This window comes from Sycon ciliatum, chromosome 1, assembly GCF_964019385.1.
Source record: "Sycon ciliatum chromosome 1, ocSycCili1.1, whole genome shotgun sequence".
NCBI lineage: Eukaryota > Metazoa > Porifera > Calcarea > Leucosolenida > Sycettidae > Sycon > Sycon ciliatum.
Window position 1 is genome coordinate 74,055,314 of NC_088643.1, and position 15,855 is coordinate 74,071,168.

The 15,855-nt window shown below is 48.6% G+C and overlaps 2 protein-coding genes across 2 annotated transcripts; one reads left to right on the forward strand and one right to left on the reverse strand.

Annotated features, from left to right (window-relative positions):
* Window positions 1–601: 601 nt before the first annotated feature.
* On the reverse strand, window positions 602–13,647 carry LOC135805387 (ras-related protein Rab-28-like). The gene is made up of 8 exons (XM_065319414.1): window positions 13,189–13,647; window positions 11,508–11,610; window positions 9,586–9,674; window positions 8,915–9,062; window positions 7,962–8,034; window positions 3,203–3,233; window positions 2,110–2,190; window positions 602–1,220 (listed from the first exon to the last, which is right to left on the reverse strand). Exons 1-8 carry the CDS (start codon window positions 13,279–13,281, stop codon window positions 1,092–1,094), a joined length of 747 nt encoding a protein of 248 aa, XP_065175486.1. The 5' UTR covers window positions 13,282–13,647; the 3' UTR covers window positions 602–1,091.
* LOC135805386 (uncharacterized) lies at window positions 5,084–6,834 on the forward strand. Its single transcript, XM_065319413.1, has one exon. It carries the CDS (start codon window positions 5,330–5,332, stop codon window positions 6,404–6,406), a length of 1,077 nt encoding a protein of 358 aa, XP_065175485.1. The 5' UTR covers window positions 5,084–5,329; the 3' UTR covers window positions 6,407–6,834.
* Window positions 13,648–15,855: the final 2,208 nt, after the last annotated feature.

Consider the following 15,855-nt stretch of genomic DNA (forward strand, 5'->3'; position numbering starts at 1 on the left):
ATATCGGCAAGCCATGTAGGCTGGCCAAGCCAAAGGTAGGACTTCTGTCTGCTTGAGAGGCCAGCGGTGGCTGGCTGTCAACTAGCAACCTGACAGTGAGAGATGGCTAAAGCAAGGGTACAGCATGCACCCCTGCCCTGGAAAACTGCGAAATCAGTAAAGTGTAGGTTGAAGCACACCAGAGTAACTACTATTGGGCTACACAGCACAGGGACCCACCACGTTACTGTGTTGATTCGCTTTTTTGTGGGTGAAAAATGAGACCTTGATTGCAGATAATAGAACAAGTGCCTGATGCGAACATTCAACACACCCGCAACTGTGTAGTAGATAGTAGAGTGTACAACTTCTCTACTTTCAATTAAACCGATAGTGATTGTGTTTGAAAAGCTGTTATCACAGTGGCATGAGTAATTCGTTACTTTAAAGTACAACATGCAGCAATCTGAGGGAGTTGAAAAGGACAAAAAGAGCATGCAGAGTAGCCAAGGTGCCTGTCCCCTATTCCAAGTACAGTTACAAACTGTAACAACATATTCAACTCCCTCCAATGTATGTGTCATAATTATGCTCTTTACATTTCACACAGGACAGGAAATGGTAGCAGGATCATGGCATACAGCCAGTACATGTACCATCAAGTTCTCAACAAGTAACATTGTACGTGACCGTGCCGCGAGTATTTACTCAAGCAGTAGCTATGCGCATATGGGCATAAAGTTACTTGTAGGTCCGTCCGACACTGCCGTACTCTACTTTGTGCATTACAAGCCAAAATGTGTGCATTACAAGTTCTACTTCAAGCCATTCACAGTCGTCACGAGTCAAAGCACTGCAACGTGCAGTCCGAGGCGATGTGATGATGTCAATGCTGTGTCTTGTTCATCGTGCCGGCATGTACATGCTAGGTCCAGTCCTGGCAGATTTTAAAACGCCCTGCATGGAGGAGAGTAGCCGGTTATGAGAGAGCAGTCACATGCATGCTGCCAGCAAGAGCATGAGCTGCAAGTGCAAGTCAACAACAGTGGTAACAGCCAGCACACAAGCGGCTCTCCAGCTCATGTGACTACAGCCACCAGCCACTGTGCCGCTCACTGGAGGCTACAAATGGAGCTCTTTTTTGCCGACGCTCGGGGCCTGGCGGGACCTGCTGCTGTTGCTGCTGCAGAAGATGCTGGAGGTGCTTCTGCACTTGCTTCGATTGGAACAACGACCTGTTTCTGATATGGGCGCGTGCATGCGGCTGTCAAGGACTCTGCAAGAAGCGATTGATTCAGAGATAGAATGCGGGGAAATAGAATGAACCAGCCAGGAAATTGAGCCTACCATTTTGTAGTGCATGTATCAAGAAGCTTGCTACATGTACCCGGATGGTTCTACGCCTGATGCATCCTCAAATATACTTGTGTGCCTGTAGTCTATCTCATGTAATAAGGCAGCACTGCCTGTTACAGATTGATGCCATATAGGCCAGCTATGATGGACAGTAATTTAGATTATAATTATAATATAAACGGCGTGTTCACAGCTTGGTTACTGGTTTCAGGCAGTCAGCGCAGCTAGCACAGCTAGAGCAGCTGGCGCCGCTCCTACTGTACGGATGGCATGTTGAAACTGACACTGAGCAATGTTAGCATACACTACATATAAATGTACTTCAGTATGTCTGCTCGGCTGATTATCAAAACTTTGGTTGGTAGTGTACACCCGATTGGCTATGAATCTATAACTGATGGTGCATTGCTTGACCTTTGCACTTGAAAGTGTGCCCTCATCCGTGCCCCATGGTCCATCACATGCACACATCCCAGTATTGCAGGCCGGGTGTCACACATGGTACGATCAGTACGACCATGCATGGTCGTACCACTTTTCGTCCAGGATGGTCTGCCCAGCACTGAGGCCAGATCGCCTGTGCGTAGAGCACTAAAACGGGCCCTGTTGGCTGAAAAATCTGATGTGTTCCCCCGCGGGACACTCCCGGACCGGACCCCGATGGTACCACTCCCCACTGCCCTGTGACACCCCTGTGACACCCCTGTATTGGCTATGACGATTGTTATCGTGCTTATATCCATGCTCTACTCTCAATGCGGCATGTAAGGATACACGAGACAATTCCTCTAGCTCTTTCTTGTTGAAATTGTAGCCCACGACACGAGCGGCGATCAGTTTAAACATCTGTTCGACCTGGACAAAGAAAATCAAAGATGGAAGCAAAACCCGGCCGGGAACAAGTTGGCTGGGATAAGTGCGGAGAACGCTCTACTGTACTTGGCTTAACATTCTACTTGTCATGGCATACAATGTACCTATATGTACGGTCTGCCACGGTCACTACATGTACAGTACCAAGAGTAGATAAACAAGAGTGTGCAACTCGCGGATGGGTTGGCCCACGGCGGAATTTTTTGTTGACGTAATCTCTTCGACGACGCACGCGCTATGAGTCTTTTGGAAAGTTTTCTCTCGTGCACTTGGTCGCATTTGCACTACAAAGTCAGTGCCCAGCACGTGCTCTCACACTGCTCTGCAGCAAAATGCGTGTTCTTCTGAAAAAGGTGACGTCAACAAAAAATTCCGCCGTGGGCGGGGGTATCTGCAGATTGTGCAGGAGAGATCCGGAGTTGCACACTCTTGTTTATCTACTCTTGACAGTACTCATGCATGTACATCAGGGAGTCGTCAAATACCGTATTTTACGACTCCCTGATGTACATGTATATGCGTGCATTATTCACCGCTGCATACACCATGCATACACCATGCATACACCATGCATACACCATGCATACACCATGCATACACCATGCATACACCATGCATCCACCATGCATCCACCATGCATACACCATGCATACACCATGCATACACCATGCATACACCATGCATACACCATGCATACACCATGCATCCACCATGCATCCACCATGCATACACCATGCATACACCATGCATACACCATGCATACACCATGCATACACCATGCATACACCATGCATACACCATGCATACACCATGCATACACCATGCATACACCATGCATACACCATGCATACACCATGCATACACCATGCATACACCATGCATACACCATGCATACACCATGCATACACCATGCATACACCATGCATACACCATGCATACACCATGCATCCACATGATGTCATCATAGAGCCGGTGCTGTGAGCAGGCTACTTACATTTTCCCCAGACCTGGCTGATACAAAGTGCCTGTAAGCAGAACAGAAGGATGCAAGCAATAAACAAAAGCCATTCAAAATTATTGTTACGAAATGCAACTTGATTCACGCGACTAAACTGGCCATTGGCGAATGGAGCCTCTGCAGTGCTAGAAGTACATCTGGTACTTTGTAGCTGTGACTGATCTTATACTTGTACGTATATGTTCTCTATCATCCTCACTGTGCCCCTCATGCCGCTTCAGAAGCCCAATAAAGTTATCTCCTGTCTCCTCTTTCCCATGTGCTCCTGGTTGTTTCTACTTGATGCAGGGACGTCTCTCGGTAGGCTTGCCAAAGCCGTTTTTTAAGCTTTCGTCAATGATCCTTAGAACACACATACACACACACGTACACACAGTGACACACACACACACACACACAAGTACACACACACACACACACACTACATGCACGATAACAACTGTCGGAGGCCGGGAGGAGGTATTCACATGGATTTTCCATCCCAGCGCCGTGTACACATGCACAGTCTGTGTGTGAGTGTCCCAGGTGAAGAGTCTTCAATGGATGGCAATTCTGTCGGGAAGATGAATTGCATGAAACCTCATCCTGGCTGGAAATGTCACATTTACGTAAAGTAAACCATGACAGACATGACAGGAGAGTTGATCCCATGTCTCATTTTCTGATGGAGTCTGGATGAAAGACCTAGACATACACGATTTTTCCACATGTCAGATGTAGACATTTTCATCAAGTTGACAGCTGGAAATCAGGTCACAGTCCTTGGCGTATGCGCACACAGTCAGTACAACTCCATCACCCTGGCCTAGCCTGCTGCTGCTGGCCTGGGCCTGATGGGCCCACCTGGGCAAGATGAAAACAGCCTACATGTATATACAGTCAGTAGTTCCACGTGTGTGATGATGTAACGAAAAGCACTGGGGCTTGTAGTATCCTGATGTACATGACATTGTACCAAGAGTACATAAACCAGAGTGTGCAACTCGGGATGGTTCCCGTGGGAGCGTAATTCGTGGACTACGGTACGGTCATTTCTGACGGCATGGTAAGCCACAGGTACGGTGAAAAGTTGCGCAACCAGTCACGGTGGTGCAGGTCACTGAGTTTGTCCTGATTTCGGTTTTTTGATACGGATAGCCTGGTGACTTTACAGTCCCACAAAACACCGAAATCCTGAAACAGGACGTCTAAAATCAAGCAAACTTGGCTGATTTCCAGACTATGAAACATGAAAATTTGAGCTGTACGCAAGTCGCTGCTTGGCTGACCTCATCAGGGTGACGTAGTGCACGCACTGGGCTGTTTCAGATCTGATCAGTGATATGCACAGCGGCACACTCTGGTTTATGTACTCTTGATTGTACTAACAAGTCTATCATACAGTCATACGTATGGAATCGAGCATGAGTACGAGGACGAAAGTGCGGAATCGGAGCCCGACGCGCGCTAGCGCGGAGGGCTCCGATTCTAGCACTTGAGTCCGAGTACGAATGCTTTGATACCATTTCTGACATGCATTGCACGAACTACTTCGTACTACTAGTACTACTACATGTAGTACTTCACACATACCTAGTACCTACTCAAGGCACGCACACTAGACCAGACAAGGAACACAACTAGTCGCCAGTTTAGTACTTCAGACATGTTACATAATGACTAATGTACACAGTCACAACACAGAGATAAAACAAGGGCGGTCTAGTCAGCTAAAAACCAGGTCAGTTCAGCTTCTCTTCAGAAATAAAAATCGGACACACTCATACAGGAACAAGGCATGATGTCGATTGATGACAGTCATGTCCACAGTGATCATCAATCATGGTGATGTTTGTTTGTGACTGACAGAATCATCTGGTCATCTACATGTAGATCATCTACACTGATGCTAGCAGCACACGTCATGCTCACTTTATGTATTTAGAAACTGATAGAATTAGACGTCAGCGCAGTTTTCCCCACGCGATCTCCAGATGGACCAGCTCCTTGCGCTTCGTTGCGAGCCCGGTGTAAAATTAGTTTGCGCTATGGTTTTCTCTGGCGGTTTTATTCCGTCTTGCGTTCGTGTAGCTCTGTCGTGTGTTTGCATCGGCGCAGGCAGAGATGGATATCAGTAGTGGAATATTCTACTTTCTGCTTGCGATTGCGTCGCTCGCGTTCCTCTATCTGTTTCGGAATGTGATCGGACTGTTGCGAAATGCCCTAGTCCTATGGACGGTGGCTTTCGGGGGTTCCGCACAAAGTCGCAGCTTGGCATCAAGCCATCGAATGCACGCGTACGTCGCTCTCAGCGAGCTGCTGGACGAAGTGAGCTACGCCGAGCTGTATCACCTGTGTCGTGGCATGATGGATGTGGATGGCAAAGAATCAGCGAGTGAGGGCATTGGGAAACTACAGGATGTGGTGCTTGGCTACAAGTTTGTGTCGCTGTACCGAGATCGTGTGGACGGCTCGCTTCGTGGCATGATGCTACTGGACGAGAAGGACCAGGAACACGACGGTCGTGACATAGTAGTCTTTACACTGGGTCTGGCACTGTTCAAGCAGCAGTACAGGGGCGGCGCTCTGCCCTATGTGTTCGCCTTGTTCCGCATACTTCGCAGCTTGCTGCTGCACCCGCAACGCGAGATATATGTGCTGACGAAGCTGTTCAGCTACAAGAGTTATCTAATAGCCATGAACAGTTCGTCAGAGGCATATCCACGGCACGATGCAGAGACGCCGGCATTCGAGAAAGGCCTCATTGACAAGTTTGGCTACTCGCTGGAGACGAGCACGGGAAAGTACAATGCGGAAACGTGCGTGGTGACGCGCGCGCACGTGCGTCTGGAGCGCCATGCTGCGCCGATCAGCGGCGGCTTGCTTAACAATGCGCACATCAAGCATTTCGTGACGCTGAACCCGGAGTGGAATCAGGGTCACTGCCTGGTTACCTGTGCAAAGGTAACACCGTGGACGTTCATCTCGATGACAGTCAAATCAGCTTTCAGAGCTATGTTCACGCATGGCAATCGGCATGCCAATAGCAGCGGCAAGTCAGCTGCTAGCGCCAAGGCTAGGGGATTATTGAAGCGTCAGATCAGCGATGCCGTCCTTAACCCGTGCGTGTATAGCTCGAGTTTCGGTGACTCAAGCTCGTTCATTGTGACTAGTGCTGTCGAGTCTATGGACGAGATCTAAAGCAAACACGAGATGTGTGCTATGGCATGCCATTGCGGCGCTGGCCGAAGTGGAAGTGTCTGCATACCGGCGGCGGTGGCTCGATGCCAGTAGGCGTACATATTGGCATTTGTCGTGTGTATGTGCAATCGCGTGTACATGTACATGCTGCGATGATATTGGCGTGTGTTTGCAGTCCAACACATCCACACACAGACGGCACGAATTTGCTGCCCGTTTGCTGCATCCAGGCCAGATTGACTTGTTTTGTTGCTGCGGCTTGAGAAAATCAGACATGCCAATTGGAGCGAATCATGAGTCGAGTGATCGCCGAATTGTTCATGTGCCACAATATGTGGCTTTAAAAGAAAAGACCGTTTTGACTTTGAAGCTAGCATTATACTACTGTATTCATAGAAATTACAAAAAAAATTATGTTTCTATGTTCACTCTGTGACAACATGGGTGTGCAGACGAGTGCAGAAAGCAACCGCAACCATGGTAACTGTTCTTGTGGCAGACAATGATATCGATCAGGGTGGATTATGCATGGAGTTGATCATCAGTGCTGCACGATGATTTCCATCTGCATTCTGTTCTGGCGTAGCTGTTGTGCCCGCTTTCGTAGGCCGGAGAGTTGCAGCTGGAGCCGAGGCAAACACGTGTGGTCCACTATAGGTGTGCTAGATGAAATCCGACCCTGAGCTAAGTGCATACAAGTACAAGTATTCATTGGTTTGAGGGAAACGTGCAAACGGGAAAAGTCTGAAGAAAAAAATTACTGTCACCACCAGGACTCGGACCATGCAGGGACCATGCAGGGACCATGCAGGGACCATGCAGAGACCATGCAGGGACCATGCAGGGACCCTCGCTTATGGCCAGCGATGCTCTAACCACTGAGCTATGGTGTAGTCATACAGTAATCGTATCTGGCGCCCCAGATTTGCACAGCCCTGGACGCCCTAGCTAGAAGTGGTAAGTTACTAATGAATGCTGCTGGATGCGGTACACGGGTGTACATAACAGTTCTAGAGTGATGTACTGGGATCTTGTCCAGGGCACTAGGCTTGCAGTCACTTGAAGTAGGCTTGGATTTCCCTGAGCTCAGCTGTATGCCCAAGGACGTATAGTGTCTGTATGCCCAAGGACGTATAGTGTCTGTAGTGAGTCATAGTGACTGTTGGTGTACAGTATACTGTTTCGTGACAGTCTTGGCAACATAATCACTTGGTCTACTAGAACTCATTATGTTCTCCGATAGTGACTGATATCCGCACAGAAATGGTACAGAAATAGCAGGTGATTCCTTGAGTGATGTAAAACCGCAATAGTCACTGGCTAAACAGAAGATCATAGCAAGCCCTCGTGCAACCTTCAAGTCCAAGTAATTCTTGAGCATAGCGCAACACTGCATTGTACGTGTAGTGATTCTACAGACTTCCCAGTGGAATGTGCATCCACTTACGTGACTACATGCACTGCCTTGCTGAAGCAAGTACCGAAGGATACATCTCACTCTCTGAGAACTCCACCCAACCCACAATCTAACTTAGATTGTTGGCTTACAACTTACCCGGACATATTGTGTGTCTTGATTGCCTGCGCATGATCAACTCGCTTCACAACTCGATTGCCGATGTCGTCAACTGAAAAACAAGACGAAACAAAGACACGCGGCAGGGCATTGATCCACTGTGATACTGAGCATACAGAAGTACATGGCCATGCCCAGTTGCACTGTCGGGTTTTCTGGGTATTCTCACCAAAGGCGGTCACAGTGTACAGTTGAGGCCGCGTATCATATCGTCAAGCTTGGTGCATGGCCATCCACTAATGCAGCTGCATACTGTAGCGATGTAATGATGCACATGTGTATAGTGTGCGCATGTGTGCATGCAGCAGCAGAGCTTGCCAGCCAGTTCATCACGGGTATCCCAAGGAAGCAGGTACAGGTATGGGCTGTTCACCTTGTCGTCAGAACAGTGTAAGTCTACTACTTTGCACGGCTGATGACAAAAGCAGGCATGTAGCGCCTAGATAGCGGTAAACCATTTCGAATGTAGTACTTGGGATACTCCCCCGTGCAACTGCTAGCTTGTGTGGGAATGCCGAAGGCTGGTCTGGTCTGGTTTGGCCTGGTCTGGTCTGGCCTGGTCTGCGGGTCTGGTCTGGTCTGCGGGTCTGGTCTGGCCTGGAATCATCAGGATGATCAGGACCTCCATTAAAACGTAAAACTCGGGAACGGAGTCTGTAATTTAATTATAGTCTCCGTTCCCGAGGGAACTCATGGCGGCCGCTAACACCCGGGAAATCCAGCGGCAGATGCAGCGCCTGACGGTGGGGGTGAGGGGATAAGTCATCATAAGTCTCACAATCAAATGGCACAAGTACCGAGAACCTCCATTAGCCGCCGGATAGGATCTCCATGGTGATCGCAAACCATATGCAACGTATTCGACTACACATCTTTGGCTAAAAAAAAAAAAACATTTGGCAATGCACCGCTTACGGCAAGTCAGTGTGTACCTTTGTTGGCGACCAGTGAAAGGTGGGGGTCCTTCTTTAGTGTGCCCTGTTCTCTCTGATCTTCCAAGATACTACTGACAGCTGCTATCCACTCTTCAATATTGCTAAAACTCTCAGCGTTCGTTACATCGTACACAAACAATACCGCCTGGAGTGAATCACAGACATAAGCCGATAGCAACAACAAATATTCACTCAATATCTTTTCTAACGAGTAATTACCAAGTAATCGGTACAATCATGTCACCCCTAGTTCAAAGACCGCAACACTCTGGGTCCATGGGCAGTCACAGTAACCAGGCTTCATCTCTTTAACTTTACATCTGTAGTGATAATGCCCCCACCTCAGTGTAACATGATAACAGCTTAAACCACCACCTGGCTACAGTGACAGGCACTCAATCATGTCTAATCTGCCGACTGCTGCATGATAAGCGCTGAAGCCCCCCCCCCCCCTCCCTCCCCACACACACATGCATGTGTGCACGCACGCACACACACACACACACACACACACACACACACACACACACACACACACACACACACACACACACACGCACACGCACGCACACACATATACACACGTGCATGTGCGCACGCATGCACACACACACACACACACTCGGCACACGCACAAGCACACACTAAATAGCCCAGTCGGTACTTACATCGACCCCTGAGAGGTAATTGGGCAACATTCTGCCACCGATTGTCTGTCCGCCGATGTCCCAAAGCTTGAGATTGATCTCTCTCCTGTCTGGATGATCAGCAGAACAGAGCAACCCAGCAACATCACTCATAATAATTATTTCAGATCTAGTTAGCTGCAGGCCACCACACCTGTTGCTTGCTGCTATTACTGATCTGCAAATGTGCATACACACACCTCAGTCCTGGGCTGTCAGTACTCGGGAAATTATGCCTAACACTTGAACCGAGTAACTAACTCGTGATGAACTTGTGACCGAGTTACGATAATTGTGGCATTGCCTGCACGGCATGTAATGCTAACCATGTAGTGCTACTAGCGAATGAGAGTCCTCTGGCTCGGTAGTGTGCTCAATATTCATTCGAATAGAGCTACCATACACACAAGTCACAGAGCATCACGCATCATCCGCTTGATCAGTTGCTGGGCGGTGCTCTGTGTGTTGCTGGGCGGTGCACTGTGACTTGCCTTTGTGTGTAATACTACAGTACTTAGTACAGTGAAATCTGTCCAAGCAAGTGACGACCGCTCATCGGACCTTCAAAACGTGGTCTCTGTTACCAGGTGGTCTCCTTTTCCAGGGTCATTCGACTGGAAATAGCATCATTTGGTCATGGTTTCAGTGGTCTTCTACTAGGATAGGTGGTCGCCTTATCTGAGTGGTCGCCTTGACAGGTTTTACTGTAACTAGCACATAGTATTCACCCTCACCACATACACACAAGATACTACCACATGCACACAAGATACTACCACATACACACAAGATACTACCACATGCACACAAGATACTAGCACATGCACACAAGATACTACCACATGCACACAAGATACTACCACATGCACACAAGATACTACCACATGCACACAAGATACTACCACATACACACAAGATACTACCACATACACACAAGATACTACCACATGCACACAAGATACTAGCACATGCACACACAAGATACTATCACATGGACATGTGTGAAGTAACAGACATATTCATTTCTGCGTGCGTGTTTGTCGTTGTTGAACTCCTAACAAGTCTGTCTGATGATCGGATGCACAGCATTCAGAGTCATCCAAGCAGGTACACCACTGCCACCAGCTGACGGCCTGCAGTGGGAATCACACTCCTGTGATCACAGCATCTGTATGCATGCATGAGCTGTACAGGTACAGGTACAGGTACAGGTACATGTTGAACATGAAGTATACGTACAGTGGTGCCAGGCAAGTTGAAATCCAACCCCATCCACATATCAGAGCCACCGTGATTCACTGCACAGCCCGAGTGCAAGAACTGTGCAGTCACCGGAGCCATGAGGTTGGATTTTACTTGCTACCATCATAGTGCCGCGTAGAACTACAGTCAAATCTCTTTATTACGAACACCAAGGGATCGATGGTATTTGTTCGCAATAGCGGGAGCTCTTCTTATCCATATTTCATACGCAGTAAAAAAAGAAAGAAAAAAAAGTAAATTATCGGGTCCGCTCCCGAAGGGAACTCACGACGGCCGCTAACACCCGGTAAACCCTAGCGGCAGATGCAGCACCTAACGGTGGGGGTGAGTGGATATGTCTCACAACCACTGGCACAAGTGCCAAGAAACCCCATTAGCTGCATCCATGTGCCCCTTGTGCCTGGCCACAAGTTCCCAGTTGACTGTGGGTTGCAGCACGGCTGGAAAAACCGCTCCCAGGCAGGACTTGAACCAGGTACCTCTCGTATCTCAATCATGGTCTTTGACCAACCCACTGTGCCTGCCTGCTAGACACACACAGTGCTGTATCCAATAGCGCTTGGAATTCTAGTTCTTCTAAAGCGAAGCCGGTTTGTCGTATCAGTGTTCTTCTTAACGAGGTGTCACTGTACTGGACCTACCTCTATCGCCAAGCACCACAGTCTTGTAAGCAAAGTCCACACCGAGAGTCTGGTTGTAGTCCCTTCCAAACTCATCCTCCTTGAAGCGATTCACCAGTGAAGTCTGGGGGACAGACAAGGCAACCATTGCCACATTCATTGCACAATGCACAAACATCACAACTAGATCAAACAGCATATCAGATTAGGCGAACAACTCTCAACGCCCAACTCACATCTATCGTAGCACTGTGACCATCCAACTTAAATCTCAGGACACCTAGTTCTTAGGGTACTGAGTCCGGATTGGTTTTGGCTCGAGGGCACTGCAATGCATCGCGTATAATGGGCTCCAAGATTGGGCATTTTACACTGAAACATGTATGTTTTTGTGGACTACATTGTATTCTGATCTTATGCCATCGTGGGAATGTAGTGTGTGCTCAACTGGGAATATCTGACGTACGAAGCATCCCAGTCTTCTTGGCGGACCCAAGACCATTGGACGCAGCACCTCGTCAACACGACACGCTCTTTGAAAGCTTATATCCTTGCCCTCCATCCCTGCTGACGTCAACGCGTAGCCATAAGTGCCCATAGCATGATCACATGCTGGGTGCACAACTCAACACTACAGATACTAGTAGCCGGATAATGTCAGCTGGTCAGTGGAAGCCCGAGGGCTCACTGTCTTGGTTGACAGTGACCAGTCACGGAGGTGCAGAGGTGCATGGCTAACCGCCAGTACTTGAGAACGGGTGTATTCACAATGCCAATAGCGTGAAACCATGAACCATAAGGCTAACAGCACTACCGATGTGTGTGCATGGTGCATGGATGTGGCTCAGTATATGTGTGTGTGTGTGTGCGCGCGCGCGTGTGTGTGTGCACGTGTGCGTGCATGCACGCACGTGTGTGCATCTAGAGGAATCAGCCGCGAACATGATCCCTCGAAGTCACAATGTGCTCTGTCTTGTCACATGAGCTGGTTGGTGTTTGGGCTTCTGTTCACCAGTAACTTATCAAAGCATAAAACCTCTTTCTCGCTGCCTTCAAGAGTCTTTCATGGCTAGCGGCCTGCTGTAGCAGGTCAGGCCTTCAGTTCAGGTTTCCTTGCTGTGCTATGGGTCTTATTATCTATATGTACTTGTACTCATACTGTGACGTCAGTACAACTGCCATTGCTGCACACAGTCTGCACATTGTGTGCTCTGCGTGATCCCGGCATGCTGCACTGGTGAGCTGTGTAGATCCCGTCTACAGTACACTGCTGCTCAATGAAATCCGATCAAAACGAGCGAGTGAATGCACACGCCGGACGCTGTGCCGCCCCAGGCCTGTCAACACTGGGATGTGTGAACTGGCGCAGGACTGGCTAGCTTGATCCATGCGGCGATCGGATTTTATCTAGCAGCACTGTACCTTCATCATGCATCATGTGTGGCGGAACAGGTCTGGTTGGTCGGACCATGGCCGGACCAACTGTTTGGCTACCAATGCGTGTTAACTGCGCAGGAGGTCATGTGTACTCGCTATCATACACAAGCCGACAAGGTATGAACGCCTATGGTATGACCGGACCTGTCAAAAAGCGCTTCCGCCGCCGGTCCTGTGCATGTGTGCCATGGCCAGAGAGAAGTCTACAGAAATACAGCAAGGCTTGCACATACTGTGACATAGACCATGGTCTGCATGGCTGTACCTTTCCCGCCGTTCCATCTCCGACGAGCACCACTTTCAAGCATGCATCCCTGCTACCCGGCTTCGGGGCACTGGCATCGTCCGAATCAGACATAACTCGCGTACAGTCGATCGCCGGACAATCCGCTGATCAAGTCACAGCAACGGCGGTAAATGATGGTCTGCCTCCTTCTTCACACTTGTTCGGCCGCACAACCTGGCCGCACAACTCCAGCGCACCCGGCTCAAGCAGGTGTGTTTCTGATCATGCAGACATGGACCTTCGATCACCAACCCTGCTCGGAGTGCTTCGTCCTTAGCTCATGCACATCTTAGCGAATCAAGAGAAATCTTCAAAGGCCCGGCAGCTCGACCAACAAAACAGGAAAACGACCGAACACACAAAACTTTCTCGTTCATTCAAAAAAATAATACGAATCTGCTCGTAGCATACCCTGCATGCTGCATGCATGCAGCATTACAGGCTAGCTCGGGAGCGCGAGCTCGAGCTGGAGACCATTCACGTAACGACCAGGTTACGTCGTTGAAGTAGAAGCCAGCATGCATACCTTTCGCTATGTAGACTGCATGCACTGCTGGTGTGCGAGTAAACAGTAACCACTGGTAACTGGTAAACCGTGTGATGGTAAAGCCTACTACAAAACCCCCCGGCCCCGGGGGGTTATGGACTCTTGCTACTACCGTACTGGCAATATATGTTGCCGCGTAACGCGTAACGCAGGGGGGTGCGGCGTAACGCGCGACCAGGCTAGTGCGACAAATTTTCGTTGAGTTCGTAACGCGCGTCCGGCGGGGTGCGGCGATCTTTTCATTGCAGTTTGCACTGCAAAAAAAGGCTGAAAACTGTGAAAGCACGTGTACCGCGTGGTGAAAAGTTCAAAACTGGACGCAGCAGGAAGTCCTGACACTCGAAGGCGCATCATTCAGTGGTTGGCGATCTCAATGGTTTCTTCTTTCCCGAGGTCGTTTTGCGAAGAAGCGCTCTTCCCCTATGTCACTTTCCTTTTGATGATCTTTTTGTGAACAGATCACTCTGATAGTTAAAATATACAGTCTTCTATTGATATCGTTGTCGCCCTTTGCCGTCGGGTTTGTAACAGTTGGATAGCAACTGAATTTCTGTGCCTTCAATGTGGATGAAAAGAAAAAATGATGCAGCAAAAGCAAAAAAATGATGCGGCAATAGCAAAAAAGTGATGCGGCAATAGCAAAAAAAGGACTGCGGCAATATAGAAACCTGTGTAACGGCTCCTGTGCGACTTTGCATGTAACGCCCTGCGTGCGGCAAACATGTGCCAGGGAGGTTCCGGAGTATAGTACGACTTTTCGTGCCAAAATCCGTAGAGGCGCTACGGATTTTTTATACGTCGTTTTCGAGCAGTGAAATGTTCCGGAGTACGGAACTTATGTGTTTGCCGTCATTGCCTAGGTTACGATCGCGAACACGTCACATTCCCGCGCTATGCCTTTTTACTTTGAAAATTTGTACCGAAATCAAAACGTCCCGCGGAAAATCGATGTTTCTCGTACCAAATTTGTACGCGAAAAATCTTTCTGCACCCGATGACGCAAAATCTCCATACGAAACATGGTTCGTGTGAAAGCCAGTCCACACGGATTCTCCGTGCCGAAAAATCGTATGGAGCATGCCTGGAAAAAATCCGTAGCGCCCATACGGATTTTGGCACGGAAAATCGTACCCCGGAACCTCTCTAAGGCTGTGTTTACATGAAGCGTTTCAACCCGGGTTGAGTTCGACCCGGGTCAGATTTCAACCCGCCATGTGCACAAAGTGAATGGCGCGTTTACATGACGCATTGCGCTTGACCCGGGTTGAAATCTCGCCCCGGGTTGATTTCAACCCTCCCCCCAAGGGGAGGGTTGAAATCAACCCGGGTCAAGAAAATCGTACAAACGTACTTCTGTGCGTATCTCGCGCCAGGTTTGAACAGCGCTGCAGATGCAAATTTCGCGCGAAAGGATTCACGTGACTATACGGAACTGTAGAAGTGAACTTTTGGCGGCATATCAGTATTTGACCCGGGTCAACTGTCTTCATGTAAACGCTCACCTCTTTTGTCTATCGTACAGACTTTCAACCCGGGCTGAACTCGACCCGGGTTGAAATTTCTCATGTAAACACAGCCTAATGTAACGCTTCATGGCCTCACTGCGGCAACATTATATTGCCAGTACGGTAGTACTACTAACTAAAGCCAAGGCCAGGGTCCAAACAAGAGTAAAGGGACCCTCCTCGCCCATGCCATGGCCCAGGACATGACAGACCATACCTCAGTGTAACCCTGGTTACGCATTCGTACGATCGTGTACAATGATTATGTCCTGTAGTATTATTATTACAGTATAATTATGTGACTTGGACATGCATTTGCAACTCTCCTGATATGATCTTGTATTGTCTTTGTGGTCATTTACATAGTTTTAAATAAGCTTCCCTACTCTTGATTTTTATCATTAACGCTACGAACGCTGCAGCCCTTTTTCTCATTTTCACAGTATAGTACATGACACAGATTTCAGCTGTTCATTTCTGCAGAAAACGCTCACCACCAGCGTGACAGGATGTGGACAACGCTGAATGACTGTGTTCCTTCCTAGCAAGAGTACAATGTCATGTTTTCATGTACTCTCGTTCCTAGTCACACTC